This window comes from Alosa sapidissima, chromosome 3, assembly GCF_018492685.1.
Source record: "Alosa sapidissima isolate fAloSap1 chromosome 3, fAloSap1.pri, whole genome shotgun sequence".
In the NCBI taxonomy this organism is placed as follows: Eukaryota; Metazoa; Chordata; class Actinopteri; order Clupeiformes; family Clupeidae; genus Alosa; species Alosa sapidissima.
The window spans coordinates 35,295,274-35,317,773 of NC_055959.1; the positions used below are offsets into that span (position 1 = coordinate 35,295,274).

The 22,500-nt window shown below is 46.4% G+C and overlaps 1 protein-coding gene across 4 annotated transcripts in view; it reads left to right on the forward strand.

Moving 5' to 3' along the window:
- plekha1b (pleckstrin homology domain containing, family A (phosphoinositide binding specific) member 1b) overlaps positions 1-6,212 on the forward strand; it is a 33,426-nt gene extending 27,214 nt beyond the window's left edge. The window contains exons 11-13 of one of the 4 annotated variants that reach the window (XM_042085601.1): positions 299-388; positions 941-1,011; positions 4,593-6,212. In XM_042085601.1, the coding sequence (XP_041941535.1) occupies positions 299-388; positions 941-1,011; positions 4,593-4,797 (366 nt within the window). In that variant the 3' untranslated portion in view covers positions 4,798-6,212. Of the gene's footprint in view, positions 1-298; positions 389-940; positions 1,012-3,801 lie in introns of all 4 variants that reach the window. The other 3 variants (XM_042085602.1, XM_042085600.1, XM_042085603.1) reach the window with 3 other exon arrangements.
- Positions 6,213-22,500: the final 16,288 nt, after the last annotated feature.

The window sequence follows — 22,500 nt, forward strand, 5'->3', positions numbered from 1 at the left end:
TTAGATTACAGTTGAACTAACTGTATAAATGAATTCTCCTTTGTTAGTTTTATTTTGTGACCCGTCAGTAACATCCTGACTGTGGGACTTCCTGTCTAGTCTGGTCATTTCCATTTCCAGTGCTGATGTTCCATAGAACACCTTTGCATAAATATTTGTGCATATATGTATACTATGCACATCCAAAGTAAAGGTCCAGTGAAAAGGGAAAAAAGGGTGACCTAATTGAGCTGTCTCATGTTGAATGTGCTGTGGTGTCTCCACACTGCCCCCTGGCTGTGGCTGTGTGTGTGTGCAGTCTGACAGTCCGGAGGAGATGCACAGCTGGATTAAAGCTATCTCTGGTGCCATAGTCGCTCAGAGGGGACCTGGACGCTCCGCCGCTACGGTGAGTTACACATGCAAATCACTGACCACACACTCTTATACACACACACACACACACACACACACACACACACACACACACACACACACACACACACACTCTTGAAGTTCCCCTGGGGATCAATAAAGTATCTATCTATCTATCTATCTATCTATCTATCTACACACACACACACACACACACACACACACACACACACACACACTCCCCTACAAGTGTATGTGTGTGTGCGCATACTGTAACCATATCAGTGGACAAGGGGAATGGATTGTGTTTGTGTGTGTGTGTGCCTGTGTTGGTGTGTCTATGCTGTGTGGGACTTTTGTTTTGTGGGGCTTCCCATCTTTTCTTGTGAGTGCTAACTTGGGTTTGTTGGGCTGTTTCTATGGGGGTTATGTGTATGTCTGCTGTGTGTGTGTGTGTGTGTGTGTGCGTGTGTGTGTGTGTGTCTGCTGTGTGTGTGTGTGTGTGTGTGTGTGTGTGTGTGTGTGTGTCTGCTGTGTGTGTGTGTGTGTGTGTGTGTGTGTGTGTGTGTGTGTGTGTTGTTTGCAGATGCGTCAGACACGTCGTCTCTCCATACCGTGTGTACAGAGGTACACACTCCGCTCTGATGAGTATAGCACGTATGTCAACCCACCCAAACCCCCAAATATCTACCCCCCCCCCCTCAAAAGACCCCCCCCCCACCCACCCCCTCAAAAGACCCCCCCCCCCCCCCTTCACTCCACCCCCTCAAAAGACCCCTCCCTCTCTATGAGCAGGATAGCCCCCCCCCCCCCCCGCTCTGACTGCATGTGCTATGCAGCTAAAACAAACAAACAAACAACTACGCCCTCTAACCAACAATCTCCTTAAACCGCTACAAACAAACAAACAACTACACCTTCTAACCAACAATCTACTTAAACCGCTACAAACAAACAACTACACTTTCTAACCAACAATCTACTTAAACCGCTACAAACAAACAAACAACTACACCTTCTAACCAACAATCTCCTTAAACCGCTACAAACAAACAAACAACTACACCTTCTAACCAACAATCTCCTTAAACCGCTACAAACAAACAACTACACCTTCTAACCAACAATCTCCTTAAACCGCTATGGTGACTCCAGAGTGGCTGTGATCTGCTTTATATCTCCTACTGACAGCTTGGACTCTCACGGTGTGACGGACTGCGAGTCCATTCCACTAGAAATGTAGAAGTGTATGGCGCGGTCATGAGGTGAAATGGCCAAGCGAGTCCATTCCACTAGAAGTGTTTGGCGTGGTCATGATGTGAAATGGCACAGCGAGTCCATTCCACTAGAAGTGTAGAAGTGTATGGCCCGGTCATGAGGTGGAATGGCACAGCGAGTCCATTCCACTAGAAGTGTATGGCGCGGTCATGAGGTGGAATGGCACAGCGAGGGACAGGCAGGTGAAGAGGAGATAAATCATCACATTGCACAGCAGGATGCGAGTGATAAGGAGCTTTATCTCACAGCCTATGTTCTAACGTTTTAACTTTATAGCTTCAATTAACCTCTAACTGAAGGCTCAAACCCTTAGTGGATTTCTTCAGAATAATCTAGAACATTTTGGGCAACAGACTTCACCAGCAGAGATTCATATCACCAGACATAAATAAAGAATTTTCAAAGAAAGAATCACCCATCTTTATTTCCACTATGTTAACGCTCATTTTCTCCATCAAACACAACCTATCTCTTTTTTACTCGTTCACTCATTATCTCTTCTCTTTCTCTCTCTCTCTCTCTGTCTCTCACACACACACACACACACACACACACACACACACACACACCTTGTTTGTGCTAATTCATCCCATGTACACGTACCTTCATCCCGCATGCCTCCTCACCTCCATGAGCAGAAGAGACGGATGACTCGTAAGAGTACACGCTTGAGAGTGCGTCTGATCATCAAAGTTAGACTTAGCTCGTCCATAATTGGAGCTGAGGGTCGTGTGCTCCCTCATTGACCTCCTCACCAGGTTCATTAACCCTGCTTGGGTTCATTACTAAAACAGTGTTCGGTGAAAACAACATTCGTGTTTCATAACATTTTCCATGTTTCATGCAAATGTTTGTTTGTTTCATGTGTCTTGTGTAGTGCCATTTATTTCAGTTTTGCTCATCACTGTTCCTCATCATAATTCATGAGGCTCTCATCACTCCTCTTTCCTCCTGCCATATGTTTCAAATCTGTTTATGTTCCTAAAGCCTGACTTTATTGTACTTTAGAACTTACTAAGATGAAAATGAAAGATGTTTCACAAGTAATATTTCACCATATAATTCCTAGTGGGAGCTTTACATGTTCTCCTGTCTGGACATAGAAACATGTGTTTCTTTTCAACATTCATTCTATGCAGACACTCTAAAAAGCCCATAGGGTAGATGCTTCTTTGCATTATGGCAGGCTTATCCTACCGTCACTCTCTTAAAGCCATGGTTGGTAGGTAGTCCTATCCTACCGTTACTCTCTTAAAGCCATGGTTGGTAGTCTTGTGAATGGCACATCCTTATCCAGCCCTAGGAGGAAGTCACTCACTGTGCAGTGCTAACTCTGCTAACATGCTATCTTCAGCCCCATTGAAATCGCCCACTGTGCAGGGCTAACTCTGCTAACCCGCTATCTTCAGCCCCATTGAAATCGCCCACTGTGCAGGGCTAACTCTGCTAACACGCTATCTTCAGCCCCATTGAAATCGCCCACTGTGCAGGGCTAACTCTGCTAACACGCTATCTTCAGCCCCATTGAAATCGCCCACTGTGCAGGGCTAACTCTGCTAACCCGCTATCTCCAGCCCCATTGAAATCGCCCACTGTGCAACGCTAACTCTGCTAACACGCTATCTTCAGCCCCATTGAAATCGCCCACTGTGCAACGCTAACTCTGCTAACCCGCTATCTTCAGCCCCATTGAAATTGCCCACTGTGCGGCGCTAACTCTGCTAACCCGCTATCTTCAGCCCCATTGAGATGCTGTCACTCCTCTGTCTGCCCCGGTTCTTGGCATCTCTGTGCTTTCTCTGTGAGGGGATGAGGTGGGATCCTACTCATGTCTGGACCCTCACCACCCCCACCACCCTCACCCGGTCCAGTCCAGGGTTTCGTCCACGTCTCATGGCATGTCTGTGTGGCTGTGTAGCTAACCTCTTTAGCGTGTTCTGATATCTCTTTTCCCTCTGTTTTGCACCTCCCTCCCTGTCTCTCTCCCTGTCTCTGTCTCTCTCTCCCTGTCTCTGTCTCTCTCTCCCTGTCTCTCCTTCCCTCTCTTTCCCTCTCTCCTTCCATCTCTATTCCTGTTTCTCTCCCTCCTTACCTCTCCCTCTCTATCCCTCTTTCTCCCTCCCTCTCTCTCCCTCCCTCTTGCCCCATGTCTCTCTCCCTGTCTTCTAGAGAGTAAAGTGACTCTAAAGAGAGAATGAGAGAGAGAGGGATAGAGAGAGGGAGGGCTGCTCCTGTCAAGCTGAACGTCCGTGCTGCTCCTCCGCCTCCTCCTCCTCCTCCTGCTCCTCGTGCTGCTCCTCCTCCTCCTCCTCCTCCTGCTCCTCATGCTGCTCCTCATGCTGCGGCTGTTCCTGCTGGAATCTCCTCTGCTGATGCTGGTCTTGCTGAACAAACACACACACACACACACACACACACACACACACACACACACACACACACACACACACAGCAGCTCTCAACCTCCACCTTTACCTACCATGCGTGTTGCTGACTCCACCACGACTGCTCGACCCCTAAGCATCACGTCTAACTGTCCTTCTCCCGCCATAAGTCCACAAGCGTGGATCTAACTGTCCTTACTGCCCCATAAGTCCACAAGCGTGGATCTAACTGTCCTTACTGCCCCATAAGTCCACAAGCGTGGATCTAACTGTCCTTCTCCCCCATAAGTCCACAAGCGTGGATCTAACTGTCCTTACTGCAACCTAAAGTCCACAAGCGTGGATCTAACTGTCCTTACTGCAACCTAAAGTCCACAAGCGTGGATCTAACTGTCCTTACTGCAACCTAAAGTCCACAAGCGTGGATCTAACTGTCCTTACTGCCCCATAAGTCCACAAGCGTGGATCTAACTGTCCTTACTGCAACCTAAAGTCCACAAGCGTGGATCTAACTGTCCTTACTGCCCCATAAGTCCACAAGCGTGGATCTAACTGTCCTTCTCCCCCCACGAGCAGAGAGGTGAGGAGCAGCAGCCGGGGGGGTCAGTCTTCTACTGCAGCCTGCAGAGCCCCCCCACCCCGCGCTCACCCCTCTCTGTCCCAGAATGCACTGCTCCCGGGGATGGGCCTGGCCTGGGACACCAGCGACTTCCGGGGCCTGTTGCCAGGGGCGCCCAGGAGCAGGCTGTCGCTCCAGGAGACGGGGCGGCTCTTCAAGTGAGGGCCGAGGACGCCGGGGACGGCCGCGCGGATCTGCTGTCATGGCAACATAACGACCCCTCCCCACAGAGCACGGAGGAGGGGTTGTATGTTACCGAAGTGTGACACACACACACACACACACACTATATAAAATGACACAAATACAACACACACACACACTTGCAAACATGACAAACATTTGACACATGCACACAAACACATTTAGGTGTCTTGGACACACACTGTGCAGTCCTAAACATCCAGTCTCATGCTGAACTCTCTCTCTCTCCCCCTCTCTCTCTCTCTCTCTCTCACACACACACACACACACACACACACACACACACACACACACACACACACACACACACACACACACACACACACACACACACACACACACACACTGACCAGTATCCATTCAGAACTATAGGGGACTGAGGTCTCTGAACACTGCTCACACACACTAACCTCGTGGAGAAGTGCTTTTATGAAACGTAATGCTCCAAGAGTATGTGATTTTTTTTTTTACAGTGTGTATGTTTCTAATATTGTCTATCCACTGCTATGTTTATGCTTGGGGTTTAGGTGTCTTAGGGACGGAAAAACAGATGAGTGAGTGAGTGAGTGTGTGAAAGTGAGTGAGTGAGTGAACTGTTAAACGGTTTGTAGTTTTTTTTTGTGTTCATCCTCTTCTCCTTCCTTTTGCCTCTTGGGTGTTTATATCTTAGTTTGTTGTTGATTACCTACCCAGAGTATGTTAGTTTGGATGAGATTGTTGATTACCTATCCAGAGTATGTTAGTTTGGATGAGATTGTTGATTACCTATCCAGAGTATGTTAGTTTGGATGAGATTGTTACCCTTTGCTGAAAGACTGCTGTACAAGTTTGGTTTGAAGAGTGACCTGTAGTCCAGAGAAGGCTGCTAGAGAGGCGTAAATGCAAAGCGCCCAGCTGGACGTGCTGCATTGTCCATACGGTTGGCTGGATGACCCTCAGATTACTGTGTTCTCCTCTGGGGGGTGTTGGCCTTCAATATGCATCTTCTCTACTCTCTTGTGGCATCTTTAATTAGCACAACTCTTAAGTTAACACAACTCGTTAATTAACACAACTCGTTAATTAACGCAACTCTTTAATTAGCACGACTCTTTCCTTTCTAGCTGCGTTAAGTGCCTGCTGCGTACCTTTGATAGAGTGTATACAGTGGTGGAGCAGTGGTAACGTCACCACCTGACCACAGGTCAACCTGGGGCTTGATTCACAAGACCGTCGGAAGTCCATATTAGTGTGGATGCAAGCGTCTGTTAAATCCCAGTCAACTTTAACTTTAAAAAACGATGGATGTTGGTATAGTGAACTTGGTGTGATGTCATTACATTTCTGCTTTATTTATTCTGTGGAGTTTGAGAATTAAACTGATTACAACTGGCTTTGTGATGTCTGTGTGTATTTATTTAGGCTGTGCCCTCTCTATGAAGTTCTGTAGAGAGAGAGAGAGAGAGAGAGAGGAGAGAGAGAGAGAGAGAGAGAGAGAGAGAGAGTGTGTTTAGTGGTCTGCTTGAAACTGCACTGGAGTTGACGGATTTGATGTTTGGACTTATAAAACGTATAGTTCCAGTCCTTGATTATGATTGGTTGAATCGTGTTCGGTGCCGTTGTATATTTTCCCGATATACAGTATAGCACGGCTGAGAACGCATTTTGTTTTATATTAATGCGCTTAGAATGCATAACGGTTAAAATTCAAAGTTGCTGAGCAACAATTCCGATAAGAATCTACTAGCGGTGGAACTATTCTATGGGGACCCCGCAGAAGAATGGACATTTGTAGATGAAATAGCTTTTAAATTTCATGATTATTTGTTTATTTTGTATCAATTTTTAATGTCCTATATGTGGTAGCCGTTTTATAAAAGCCATAAGCCCCTTGAGGCCGTTCTATATTGTGAATATAGCACAGCTTCGCTTCGTGCCTAACAACACCCCTCAGCTGTGCTATATTCATGATATAGAACGGCCTCTCAGGGCTTATTGCTTAAATGATTGGTGGATAAATTCATAAGGAGCAAATTCTGCTCAAATCGCTGGATCTGTTATCTGTTGCATGTCTACTTGCAGTGCAGTCGTATAGTGTCCTTCAGGGATGCAGAATTAACAAATCCACAAGTCACTAAATGACAGAAATACTTTGATTGAGTTTTAAAACCTTAAAGGAATGTGCCCTGTGAAACATTTAGTCAGGAGAGATAGAGAGTGTGTGTGTGTGAGACAGGTAAACTCATGTGAAATCCCATCTATATCCATTGCCACTCTTCCAACCAAGTCCCTGTCTACGCCTTGCTCTCTTTGCCAAATGCTGTATGATGAGATTGTGCAATTTTCCTCACACACGACTCAACAGTGCCATCAAGTGTCTCTGACAGGAACAGCAAGCTAAAACTCCTAAATCAACACTTGGTTCAGGCCAGGCTCCCAGCTCCCTCAGCTGGTGGGGCCAGAGTTAAGTGGTGTTTTTAACAGGGCCCGGGCGGGCCATGAACAAGCAGCGAGCGCTCAGAACGGGCTTAATGGGGCTCTTAAAGGGAGGTCACTGTTGGCCGGCCACTCCACGGAGGACGCCACAGGAGGACAGGAGTGTACTGCCCTCAGCTGGGCACAAACTGTGTGAGTGTGTGCATGAGTGTGTGTGTGTCTGCATCTGTGTATGCATACCTAAGTATGCTTATGTGCATACTTACAGGTATACTTGTTTGTGTGGGTGTGTTCATGCATAGATATCTCTGTGTGTGCGTGTGTGTGTATGTGCTTGATAATGGGTACATGCCTTTTTGGTTGTTTGATGTGCATGCTTATGTGAGGTGTGTGTGTCTGTGTACTGTATGTTTGTGTGCATGTATGTGTATGTATGCTGGCTTAGGGGTACATATACTTTTGGTTGCGTGATATGCATTCTAATGAGGGATACGTATGAATGTGTGTGTGTGTGTGTGTGTGTGTGTGTGTGTTGTTGTTACTCCCAAGGTCAGCAGGTGCAACAGCTGCCGTGCTCCTCTCTACATGTGTTATGTTAAATTATTCATTGGACTGCAAGCACACACACACACACACACAATTATTCATTTGGGCTACGAGTACAGGGGTGCACTGAGCCACCGATGAGGGGCCTCAGGCCGTGTCTGTGCTGGACGTCTGCATTCAGAGGGGAAGGTACACACACACACAAGCAGTGGCCCTCTGGCACCCACCTGGCCCACGTCAGGCCCGGGCCTGGCCCTCATCCGGCATGCAGTGATGACGTTCTCTACACTGTCAGCGTGAGAGATATGCGAGGACAACAGTACAGGATGTTCACGTCCTCAGATGAAGGATGGTCTGCGGTCTGAATCCGCTATATGTGAGGACAACAGCACAGGATGTTCACGTCCTCAGATGAAGGATGGTCTGCGGTCTGAATCCGCTATATGTGAGGACAACAGCACAGGATGTTCACGTCCTCAGATGAAGGATGGTCTGCGGTCTGAATCCGCTATATGTGAGGACAACAGCACAGGATGTTCACGTCCTCAGATGAAGGATGCTCTGCGGTCTGAATCCGCTATATGTGAGGACAACAGCACAGGATGTTCACGTCCTCAGATGAAGGATGCTCTGCGGTCTGAATCCGCTATATGTGAGGTCTGAATCCGCTATATGTGAGGACAACAGCACAGGATGTTCACGTCCTCAGATGAAGGATGGTCTGCGGTCTGAATCCGCTATATGTGAGGACAACAGCACAGGATGTTCACGTCCTCAGATGAAGGATGCTCTGCGGTCTGAATCCGCTATATGTGAGGACAACAGCACAGGATGTTCACGTCCTCAGATGAAGGATGGTCTGCGGTCTGAATCCGCTATATGTGAGGACAACAGCACAGGATGTTCACGTCCTCAGATGAAGGATGGTCTGCGGTCTGAATCCGCTATATGTGAGGACAACAGCACAGGATGTTCACGTCCTCAGATGAAGGATGGTCTGCGGTCTGAATCCGCTATATGTGAGGACAACAGCACAGGATGTTCACGTCCTCAGATGAAGGATGGTCTGCGGTCTGAATCCGCTATATGTGAGGACAACAGCACAGGATGTTCACGTCCTCAGATGAAGGATGCTCTGCGGTCTGAATCCGCTATATGTGAGGACAACAGCACAGGATGTTCACGTCCTCAGATGAAGGATGGTCTGCGGTCTGACTCCGTTGGCTGGCTGGGCGGGCAGGAGGATGGGGGCGGAGTTCTCTTTAATCCTATCTGTCCACTCGTGCACCGGTGCGATTACGTAACGTGTTCCGCTCCCTGTAGCACGCCAGTCCGTCTGAAGCCCAGGAGACTCTCTCAGGCCTTAACCCAACAGAGATCATGTGTAGTAGAGATATGTATGTTGATGTATCAAAACATGATTAGTGAAACTCAAATGGTTTTTAAAATATTTAGCCAAAACCCAAATGTTATTTTGTGCTCCGCTCTTCCCTAGCGGCCCAACTTGTTATGAATATAACGATCAGAACTCTGTTGCATCAACTCCATATTTCCATTCTTGGTTGTTATTTTATACTTTTATATAAGTCAGAGGATCATGGGAATTTAGAGATGTAATAAACAGGACTTCGATGTAAGCTTCCTGACAGCCATGAGTATGTGTGTTATGGAATCTGTTGGGCTTTAACTAAAGTCCACATGAAGAACACACACACACACACACACACCAACCACCAATTCACATGTATTTCAAATATTTAAACAAATGAAACATTTTGTTGCACCCTAATCCTCATTTAATATGGTTTCCTACACCCTCCAGAAAAACACATAATTATATAAACATTATTATCTCACACATCCCCATACAAGAAGTGGGTGACACACACACACACACGCCCGCACAGAGTCCTTCACATTTCTAACACTTGACGTTTACACACACACACAGCTGCATAACATCAGAAATGCGAATGCACAAACACACCACCTTACACTCTCTCTCTCTCTCTCACACACACACACCATGTGAACGTCACACAGTTCTGTTTCTGTTCCAGAGCACACATGCACACATACGTCATGCCTGGACACCCATGTAATCCATACGTCATTCCTGGACACCCACGTAATCCATACTCTTCTGTGGGACTCAAAGTGTATAACAAATTCATCTAAACACAATCTATTTTCAATCAGTCTGCATTTGATGTAATGCCTCTATGGAGAACTTGCATAGGGAGGGAGGGAGGCACACATTCTAAAGGCGCAGAGTCTTTAGTGAAGGGATTAGCATGTTTGATATTTACTAAAGGTGCAGAGTCTTTAAAGGGGTTAGCATGTTTGATATTTACTAAAGGGGCAGAGTCTTTAAAGGGGTTAGCATGTTTGATATTTACTAAAGGGGCAGAGTCTTTAAAGGGGTTAGCATGTTTGATATACTAAAGAGGCAGAGTGAAGGGATTAGCATGTTTGATATTTACTAAAGGTGCAGAGTCTTTAAAGGGGTTAGCATGTTTGATATTTACTAAAGGGGCAGAGTCTTTAAAGGGGTTAGCATGTTTGATATACTAAAGAGGCAGAGTGAAGGGATTAGCATGTTTGATATTTACTAAAGGTGCAGAGTCTTTAAAGGGGTTAGCATGTTTGATATTTACTAAAGGGGCAGAGTCTTTAAAGGGGTTAGCATGTTTGATATTTACTAAAGGTGCAGAGTCTTTAGTAAAAGGTTTATGTTAGCATGTTTGATATTTACTAGGGCTGTCAATCGATTAAAAAAAAAATCTAATTAATTACATACTCTGTGATTAATTAATCTAAATTAATCGCATATATAATTTTTGCTGTGAAATTCAAATGCATCATTGAATAATCAGCATTAATGAAATTAAAGTTCAAAGACTCGTTTATTATTATTTTCACTGTTCAAATAATTGCCATAATAATCTATGATATGACCTAATATGCTGAGGAAATAAATTCAAAAGTGCTTAGTGCTTTTTCACATACAAAGGATTTCAGGCCACAGATATAACCTAGGGGACACAATGAAAATAAATTAACACTCCCCTCAATGTCAACACTTATTTCTTTGCATTAATGTGCTACTACAGAGTTGATGAACTCCGGTGATATGCAAATTCTTTGCTGCAGACATTGCAGAGGACTTTATTTTCAACACTTTATTTTTTATCAACACCATCAGGCCGTTTTTTAAAAGTAAATGTTCCAATCAATGATCCAGGCAGCACGTTTTCTTCTCTCTCCTTCATTTTTACAGTCTAATTTTTACTGACTAGAACGGCTCAGGGTCAAAGGTCATACGGAATCGATTAATCTGCACTAATTTTTTTAATCAGTTATTTTTTCTCAAATTAATTAATCGAAATTAATCAGTTATTTTGACAGCCCTAATATTTACTAAAGGTGCAGAGTCTTTAAAGGGGTTAGCATGTTTGATATTTACTAAAGGTGCAGAGTAAAGGGGTTAGCATGTTTGATATTTACTAAAGGTGCAGAGTCAAAGGGGTTAGCATTTTTGATAATCCATTGTGGAAAGCTATTTTTACTATTGAGCAATAAAGTCTTCCTTATATGTAGAGTCCTCTGTTGGAAATGTGTTTTAAGGGCCTACAGCCCAGAACATGCAATCTTAGCCAGCCAAACATCAACGGTGACAAGGAGAGAGTGGGAGAGAAAAGGCCTACAATGCTGTAACTCTTTCCTCTTACACACACACACACACACACACACACACACACACACACACACATACACACACATACATACTTACACATAAAAACAGAGATACACACATACTAACACATGCACATAGACACACACACACACACACACAGTCATATAATCACACACATAAACATACACATGCTTGTACACATACCCATTTCTTCACAAATACAATGTGTTTGCAAGCATATACACACACACACACACACACACACAAACATGCTGACCATTCGTCTCATTTCCATGTGGGTTACGCAGCCCTTCTTTGGAGCCTGGACGTGTTATTGCAGCAAGTGAAACTGAGTGCTGAGGAGCGCGGCCGTGTGCAAGGGTCAGGATTAGGGTGTGATCCCACTGACACAGGACAGGACAGGATCCCACTGACACAGGACAGGACAGGACAGTGGACATGTTTCATGACATGGTCAGGCCACACAGGCACAGAAGGGGACTTACACAAGTTGTAATATGGACAAGAATTTGTTTCTCCCTCCACTGCTCTCCTCTCCTCCTCTCCTCTCCCCTCCTCTCCTCTCCTCTCCCCTCCCCTCCTCTCTCCTCTCCTTTCCTCCTCACCTCTCCTCTCCCCTCCTCTCCTCCCCTCCCCTCCTCCCCTCCTCTCCTCTCAGACCCTCCCTGGCCTTCCTTCCCGGTCAGAACAATAAATTGTGCTGGGGCTCAGGGGACTCCGTGGAGCCGAGATGACAATTAGAGCCCAGTGATCACAAGCTGACCTCCACACACTGATAGCCATCAGGGTTATTACACATGACAGATGACACACACACTCAGAGAGAGGAAGAGAGTGTTCTGAAGCTACGCACGCATGTACTACACCCTTGTGGTCCAGTTTGGGATGAAACTCACATAAACACATACAGGCATCAATCAGCAATTAACACAAAAACACTCTCTTAAACTATGCACCCATATTTACTCATAATGAAGCTCACATACACACAAACACACACACACACGTCACACACACACACTCCAAATGTCACATTCCCAGTGCTTGGAATTTGTATGTGTGTATAAGAGAGGTCAGTGAGTTGTTGTTGTGTGTGTGTGTGTGTGTGTTCTCATGTTCTTGGCCCAGGGAAGTGTGTGGTTTGGAGAGGGGACGGAGAGCCTGTGGCAGCTGCTGCATCAACACTGTCTTTTCCAGAAACGGTCCTTATCGAGTCCCCCTCTAGTTCCCTTTGGATAACGGTCCTTATCGAGTCCCCCTCTAGTTCCCTTTGAATAACAGTTCTCCTTATCGAGTCCCCCTCTAGTTCCCTTTGGATAACTGTTTATAGATAGATAGATAGATAGATAGATAGATAAATAGATAGATAGATAGATAGTTATATAAATAGATAGATAGACTCTATTCATCCCCAAATATAAATTACAGTGTTCCAGCAGCCATACCAAAATGACTTGTGAGGTCTGCTGTTCAGACCCTGAAGGGATTTCTTTTCTGTTCATTGCTTTTTGTGAGAGTGTTTCTACTTATCTCAGTAAGGGAAATAAATCAAGAGCCTATGTTGAGTACAAATATGTCTTCTGAAGGCCTAAACAGAGCCCAGCCAAAAACTCCAATAAAATTTTGATCAACTTTGAGGGACCGCTATGACCATGCAGGATCATCCAGACCAAATGTGACAATTTTTCTACATACTATTCCCATTGATGTACCAGCATGCAATTTGAGCCTCCTACATGGTTTAGTTCTTGTGCTTTGGGCTTGTGAACTTTGACAAAAAAAAAGAGGCCGAACAAAATCGACACCCTCCTCCCCCTGTAAAACTGGCTGTATCTTGGAAAGTATTGATCTTACATAAAAGCAATTTTACAGTGTGTCTCCTGGGTAACATAGGTACACCTGGTAATTCTTTCAGAATTTTTTGAGACCTAAGTGCGTGGGCCCTGGTTGAATTGACGTGGAATGACCCTCATGCAGTCTATGCATGCTCCACAATTTCCTCCCCGGGCTTTGACCCTGAAATAGAAGACGAAGACGGTAAACCTGATGTTTGTTACCTGTCGCCAGCTGGTCTGCTTGTCTGGATTAGTACGTAATAGGTCAATGTAATAGGTCAACCATCCGGAACAGGCTGAGAGCATTGAGAAGTGAGGTTCACACACTCCAGATGGTCCAGCTGACGATAGTGAGGCAGAGGTCAGTCTCATCAACGCTGACGCCTGTCAGGATTAGTTTAAAACAGCCTGAGTTACTCGTCTCACTGGCTCTGAGGAGCCTCGTCCCTTGCTGATGATGTCCCAAAGGGTCACAGCAGCAGCAGCAGCAGGTGGGTTGTATCAGAGCCCATATAATAGATCTCTCTCTAGGGCTCTGGGTTGTAGTAGTCTGGTAGCTATGGTGACACAGAAGGATAAACAGTGCTGTGGAAACCCCTTCACAGTAGAGCGATCCATCTCAGAGCTGATGAGTACCGGCCAGGGCCCTTTGGGCACAGTACTGTACGACCCAGATGCAGTGTTCTGATCACGTGTCATCACCAGGAAGTGCAGAGCACATCCATCTGTTCAGGCAGGCCGGGGAGATGTAGCACCGCCAGATATCCATTAGTCAGCTCATCGCTTCAGACCAAGGCTGACCACACTGCTAACAGCCTGCTAACTCAGACCCAGGGTGACCACACTGCTAACAGCCTGCTAACTCAGACCCAGGGTGACCACACTGCTAACAGCCTGCTAACTCAGACACTCCAGGCTTTTAGTGGTGTTTGTAGATGTCCTCTCGGTTTTATATTCTATTTTGGGTTTATGCACAATAACTTTCACAGGGCCTTGCTCCAGGTATACATGTGACTGTGCGTGTGTGTATGTGTGTGTGTGTGTGTGTATGTGTGCACTTGAGTATGTGTGTGTGAGTGAGAGAGTGTGATAGAGAGAAAGAGAGGGAAAGAGAGAGAGGTAGTGTGTGTGTGTGTGTGTGTGTGTTTGTTGATCCTTTAGGTTGGCTTTATCCCCATCAGCTCCAGGTGTCCAGGTGGAGCGCAGGATGTCCAGGCCACCCAGCAGGATGACCACTCCTCACACACACCTCACACACACACACCTCTGCTGAGTTAATAAGAGCCTTGTAAAGCTGCCCTGACATTGGCAATTTTTTTAATAGAACATGAAGTGCAATTCACTAATGGTGATGCTATTTTGAAAGAACGTCTTCACATAGTTTGGACTTTTTTTAATGATTCAAATGTATAAAGGAATGGATGAATTATGTAACATTTAACTCTGTGACACACCAACACTGACGCAGCCCATCACTTCAAAGACCTCACTCTCACCACAGCTCTTCTGAGGCATGGATTAGTGTGTGTGTGTGTGTGATGTGTGCGTGCGATGTGTGTGTGTGTGTGTGTGTGTGTGTGTGCTTTTCTGAGGCATGGATTACACCACACCACTTCTGAGCTGCATCTCCAAATAGACAGCCTCTGGTAACAGCTGGCTGTGGAGTTTATCCTGCTTTGATCAGGGTCCGGTCCGTCAGCACCACCCACGGTTCCCTCCCAGCTGAGCCAACGCAGGGCGAGGACAGGCCAGCATCTGTCTCTGTGTCTCCCCGCGAGCACCTGTTATCGGACCGGACCCAGGTACAACCACATGGTCAACCCATGAAATGCTGTATAGAACATTTGAACATATTTGACTGCGTCTGAACAGATTATCACACACAAAGACAGCCTGCTCTCTGCAAGCTCAACAGAACAATCTGCTCTGGCTCCGAGTCTATAGGAAGTGTTGGACTGATCTCTTTTAGATTAGATTAGACTAGATTAAACTTTATTGTCATTGTGCAGAGTACAGGTACAGAGACAACGAAACGCAGAAGTGCAAAATAGCAGAAAAGTGCAACGTCATATACAAAGTGTAGGCAGGTGGTGCATAAACAGTATAAGATATATATATATATATAGTGCATAGACAATAGTGTAGACAATAATATACAGTTTACTTGTTACCTATAACTATAAATATGTGCAGTGTATTAGCAGTAACTTTAAAAGAGCAGAATAGATATGGATATGCAGTATGAACAATATATGAACAACATATACAGATATGTGCAGTGTAGTAGCAGTAACATTATACAAGCAGTACAAATAATATAGATATATGCAGTGAACAGTAATATTATAAAAAAACTGAATAAATATGGATATTCAGTATGAACCGTATAGACAGAGTACAGTGTGTACAGTTATGTGCAGTATAGTAACAGTACCATTGTAGTGCAGAAACAGTAACATTATAAGAGTAGTAAGAATAAGTGTATGTGCAGGCTGGATAGTATAAAGAGCAGTAGAATATGGCTATGTATAAGTGTAGTTACAGTATGTACATTTAGAAATATAAATAAAACACCGGGGTGCAGAGCTAGAGTTCAGTAGGGTGACAACCGCAGAGAAGCTTCCTCTGAACCTGCTGGTTCGGGTGCGGAGAGACCTGTAAAGCCTCCCTGAGGGGAGTGGGGTGAACAGTCTGTGGTTGGGGTGAGAACAGTCTTTGATGATGCTGTGCGCCTTACACAAGCATCGCTTGCCCTGGATGGCCGCGATGGAAGGGAGTGAGGAAGTGGTGATGCATTGGGCAGTTTTCACCACCCCCTGAAGTGCTTTACAGTTGGAGGCAGAGCAGTTGCCATACCATACTGTGGGCCAGTTTGTGAAGGGCCTATCACATTACACGCGGCATGCACTATGAAGTGCATTATAGTCAATGGCTTGCGCTATGAAATGCATTATAGTCAATGGCTTGCGCTATGAAGTGCATTATAGTCAATGGCTTGCGCTATGAAGTGCATTATAGTCAATGGCTTGCGCTATGAAATGCATTATAGTTAATGGCTTGCGCTATGAAGTGCATTATAGTCAATGGCTTGCGCTATGAAGTGCATTATAGTTAATGGCTTGCGCTATGAAGTGCATTATAGTTAATGGCTTGCGCTATGAAGTGCATTATAGTTAATGGCTTGCGCACGCAAGAGCTGGTCTGGCGCTGCGATGAGCAATTTTGCCGCTTTTGCGCGTGCCGCGGTCAAAGTTCCATAATGTTGAACTTTGACCGCGGCGTGCTGTAAATCACGTTTTTTGCGCTGAGCCCAGTGGCAAGCACAACAAAAATCTTTGGGACGTTACCTCAACCAAGAGCAAGCTAGCGGCGAGGGCAGCGCTTACCGTGTACAATGGGAGAGGCCCTTAAGAGTGCTGGACATATTTCACAGTGGAAGTAACCCGTTTACAGACAAAGGAGTTTGAATTTGAGTCACAGTAATTACAACAGCCTGCTCCTTTTCAGCAACATAAGCATCACCCTGCATGGGGCAGCCGATTGGCAATTGGGGTATTTTGGGAGTTTTATATAGCTGAGCAAACAGCACCTGCCAGTGCGTTCTTGTGAAAGGCCTGGCGGGGGTGAGACAACGGAACATAACAGAACAGAACCGAGCGGAACCAAGCGGAACCGAGCGGAGAGAGGGGTTGTGAGCGGAGCGCGGGTAATTAGTTGATGCCGGCGAGTGATTTGGAGCAAAATGACAGGCTTTGAGCTGAGCCCAGCTGCCTGGGTGGAGTCCAGGCCTCCCTGACCGGGCCTTGGGTGTTAAAGCACAGCTGTGCCGCTGATGAGGAGAAGGAGAAAGAGGAGGAGGAAGAGGATGATGCAGCACACCAAACATCTCCTGGCAACCAGGAGGAGGGGGGGGGGGTACAGGCCAAGGGTGGGATAGGGATTACGACCACTAATGCCTCCTCTCTTTCTCTCTCTCTCTCTCTCTCTCTGTCTGTCTCTCTCTCTCTCTCTCTTCACCTTTTCATTGCTCTCTTTTTCTTGCTTTATGCTCTCATTCCTCTCCTCCCATTCTCCCCCTTTCATTTTCTCTTTCATTTCTCTCTCCCTCCTTTCTTTCCTCTCCTCCTTTATCTCATTCCATCTCTATTTTGCACATTGTGTGAAATGGTTCTCTCAGATCTCAAAGTTCTTCTCAGAATTAAAACGCTTTCATTCCTCTCTCTCGGCCGCAAATCAACACGCAACAATCGCCTGTCTCTCTTCGGGCACCGATATGAAATAAAGTGACTCATTCACAATTCAAAATATACTTCAGTCTGATGTTCTTTCAGGCGTAGTGTTTTATTTATTCCATCTACATATTTTATTCATAAGCAATAAAACACCGAAAGCTAAATATTTGGTGTTCAACTGAGCACATTATGGCTTAGATTTATGTGTCTGCTGGCTCGCCTTTGCCTTTGCAATCACAACCACATGGGGCTGGATGTCACAGAACAGAATGTTTTCTTCTTTAAATCATCATTTTGGGAGACCACGAAAGGGTAAACAAACAAACAAACAAGCACAAAGAAAACACAAACACACACAAGCTTCTCTTAAGAACAAGATGGCGTTAGAACACACACACAGGCTTCTCTTAAGAAAGAGATGGTGTTAAAACACACACACAGGCTTCTCTTAAGAACAAAATGCCGTTAGAACACACACACACAAGATTCTTTTCAGAACAAGATGGCGTTAGAACACACACAGGCTTCTCTTAAAAACAAGATGATCCCAAGAAAGGGATGTTGAGTCATATCTTCAGTGTATGTCGAACACTTACGAGGATGCGGTTGCGTTTGGACCAGCACAGACACCGACATCGAGACCAAACTAGATGCGGCAGATGAAGAGCATCAGACGCGCGTGGCGTGACTCATTTGTACTGGGGCCCAAGGTAGCGCTGCCTGTTCTGGGAAGGCCACTCGTCACTCGTCACCTCACACCACGGCGCTCCCGCACCGCACACACACACACACACACACACACACACACACACACACAGACACACACACACACACACACCACGGCGCTCCAGCACCGCACACACACACACACACACACACACACACACACACCACGGCGCTCCAGCACCGCACACACACACACACACACACACACACCACGGCGCTCCAGCACCGCACACACACAGGTGTGATCTGTGGGTCAACGAGTGTTCCTTCCTTACAGCATGTCTGTAGCGCTGTGTGTGTGTGTGTGTGTGTGTGTGTGTGTTTCATGTGGTTATGTAATATTAGCCCAACCTTTCCTCCTACTTGCTGTGGACAGAGAGGTGCTGACGAGCCGTCCGTTCGGAATCGACCCGCTCGCTCTCACTCAGCGCCTGACCCTGGGTGCCATCTGGCGCTGATGCGGCCTGGTTCCGGCCACGATCCGACATAAGTGTTTTGGACTCGTCGACCGCCATCGTCCAGGACATAAGAGCACCCGGTCAGCCGCACGCAGGGCACAGAGCACCGGGGAGGGCACAGAGCACCAGGGAGGGCACAGAGCACCAGGGAGTGCCAAAAGGGAGCTGCTCTAACTGAGGCGTACAGTACAGTCGCAGCTGTACAATCATGCTGCCAAACAGTGGCCCCTTTTTGCTCCTTTTGCAGCGCTGGCGTTTCTGAATATAGTTTCTCTTGCCTGCATGATACCAAGTGTTCCTGAAACGCTCACAGTAGGTCTCGCTTGAGACCGGAGGAGGTCAGTCATGTGATGCTGGCCTCTGCTCCAGGACAGGACAGGACAGGATGATATCCTCGGCTCCAGTAGCACAGTAAGGACAGGATGATGGCCTCTGCTCTGGTAACACAGTAAGGACAGGATGATGGCCTCTGCCGCATTCCGACTGGATTAAGTAGAATTCGAGCGCTGCCAGGAACCGTTTTAGAGGTGGAAAGTTCTCGTTCAGCAGGAGCACACACAGTCCTGTCACACACCTGGCAGATCATCCCATATGGGTTATATCGCCATCAGTCTCAAACACCAGTCTGACAACCACATATGACGTTTAGCTAGCACCTAGCTCTACTAGAATGTGACATATATACCATTAGTGAAAAATATAAATGGAGGCTTTTGACATGTTGCCATTAGTAAGACAATAAAAAGGGTGACTCTTTTGACATGTTGCCATTAGTAAGACAATAAAAAGGGTGACTCTTTTGATGTATCACAGCAATAAAAGGGGAGGCTTTTTTGACATATTGCCATTAGTAAGAAAATAAGAGGCCGAGCATTTCTAACATTTCAACATGCGGCTCCACCCAGTGCCCTGAGACATACAAATGAAAGGGACACACACATCTAGGGTGTGGGGCCTTGGGTCAGGTGGGCCTGGCCGTAGTGTGTGTGTGTGATGAGGTGTTATTGTCTGTGCTGTGTGTGTGTGTGTGTGTGTGTGTGTGTGTGTGCTGTGTGTGTCTGTGTGTCGGGTCAGGTGGGCCTGGCCGTAGTGTATGTGTGATGAGGTGTTGTTGTCTGTGCTGTGTGTGTGTGTGTGTGTGTGTGTGAGTGCTGTGTGTGTGTGTGTGTGTGTGTGTGTGTTGGGTCAGGTGGGCCTGGCTGTAGTGTATGTGTGATGAGGTGTTATTATCTGTGCTGTGTGTGTGTGTGTGTGTGTGTGTGTGTGTGTGTGTGTGTGTGTGTCTGTGTCTGTGTGTCGGGTCAGGCGGGCCTGGCTGTAGTGTGTGTGTGATGAGGTGTTATTGTCTGTGCTGTGTGTGTGTGTGTGTGTATGTCGGGCAGGCGGGCTGTGGCCGTAGTGTGTGTGTGATGAGGTGTTATTGTCTGTGCTCTGTGTGTGTGTGTGTGTGTGTGTGTGTGTCGGGTCAGGCGGGCTGTGGCCGTAGTGTGTGTGTGATGAGGTGTTATTGTCTGTGCTTTGCGTGACACAGAGCATGCTCTTGGCTCTGTGGCGTCCAGGCTGTGAGGTCATGGGCTTGGCCTCTCCCGGGTCCGTCGACCCGGTCTCTCCGGTACCGCCGCTGGTTACAGTAACGCAAACAAACACACCACGAGCCCGCCAAACACCCACATTAATGACACACTGCGTGCGAGCGCCGGGAAGAGCTGGGTGTACGTGTGTGTGTGTGTGTGTGTGTGTGTGTGTGTGTGTGTGTGTGTGTGTGTGTGTGGAGGATGTGTGTGCTATACTTATGTGTGTGTCTGTAGAATGTGGGTGTGTGTCTGTGTGTGTGTGTAGTATGTGTGTGCTGTGTTTGTGTATGTGTCTGTAGAATGTGTGTGTGTGTAATATATGTGCTGTGTTTGTGCAAGTGTCTGTACAATGTCTGTGTGTGTGTGTGTGTGTGTGTGTGTGTGGTGCATATGTATGCATATGTGTATGTATTGTATGTGTTTTTGTGAGTATGTTGAACTGTGTCCATGTGTGGCGTGGCCATGTGTAAATCTATGCACATGTGTGTGTGTGTGTCCATCTATTACACGCTGTGTGTGTTACGTCATGCCATCAATCCATGTTGGGAGCACGGCGCACATGGAATGCATTAGGGGATCGGCGTTCCGTTCCAGCACCCGGCTCTTGGAGTGTGCATGACCAACATTCCGGAAGGCTGAGGTCTGTGAGCGAAGCGCTCTCCAAGTCCGCACACTCGGCCCGGGCACACAGGCTCCCCTGCCTTCTGTTACCCCTGCCCCACGCCTCCTACCCCAGGGGCAAACACTAAGGACCAGGGTGGGGTAAGAAGAGGGAAGTGTGTCAGTATCGATCGGAGGGAGAAGGAATCTTATGAGCTCATGTGTCTGATTGGTTATACTATGAGCTTAACACATTCTTACACGTTGATTTCCTTTAACTTGTTATTGAATGGCAATAGTGTCAGTGGGCTGAAATGCTCGGTAGTGAGGGCTCAGATCATTCCTGGTAATGACCATAGATGTTTTGGGGTTGGGAGGAAGGAAGGAATTGAACAACAGGCCGCAACTTGACTGAAACTGGAGCCGTAGCCGAATGGGAACTTTCCACAATTTGATGGTGGAACCGAGTTCATATCAATCAGAATTTTCAGCATTCCTGCAGAACAGGGAATGTCCGGAATAATTGTAGCTTTGTCCGTATGTGTGTGTGCGTGTGTGTGTGTGTGTGTGTGTGTGTGTGCTTTTGTGTGTGTCTGTGTGCGTGTGTGTCTCTGTGTGCGTGCGTGCGTGCGTGCGTGCGTGTGGAGATGAGGATAAAACAGGTCTGTGGGTTATCCTTTAGTGTTTTTATGCTTGCTTCCATCTCTGATGGTTCTGAAGGGGTTGCCTGTGGTTCTCTCTGTTAAACGGTTCTGAAGGGGTTGCCTGTGGTTCTCTCTGTTAAACGGTTCTGAAGGGGTTGCCTGTGGTTCTCTCTGTTAAACGGTTCTGAGGTGTTGCCTGTGGTTCTCTCTGTTCTGTGTCCACTGTAGCTGAAGACTGGACTCGTGGAGATGGCTTCTCGTTCTGCTGGTTCATGCACAGAACCTCCCATGGGTCGATGTTTGGGTCCACCTCCGGGCCTGTTTGTTCTGCTACGTAAGATCTGTCATCTGATCCATCTCTTCATATCGCTCCTGGGGTTTGGCATCTACTGCTAAATTAGACCAATTATTTCAGTGGAACAATGCTTATATAATTAAACCAATTGTCGTAAGTGCTGTGTGCTTCGGACAATGGCCTGGAAAAATCAATTGTTCAACCAACACAGAGCCTTGGGCGCCATTCGTCATAATAAGAAATGGTGTGAGCGTGACATTAAGCTCTTAACATTAAGCTCTTAATAAGTTACAGTCTGGCACAGTAGCAGCTAAAAGGAAGCACTGGTTAGCACTGCTATTATAGCCATTAGGAGCCAGCTTGGCTCTATGCTAATGAAGATCATTTGAGGAAGCTGGAGATTATGGGCCTGTGTCTTGATAGTAGTGTAATGGAATAGAAATGTTTACAGGATATTAGTAGGGTAATGGTGTAGAGATGTTTATAGCATAGTATAAGTATAAGTATACTCTTTTGATCCCATGAGGGAAATTTGGTCTCTGCATTTTTCCCAATCCGTGAATTACTGAAACACACATAGCACACAGTGCACACAAAGTGAGGTGAAGCACACACTAA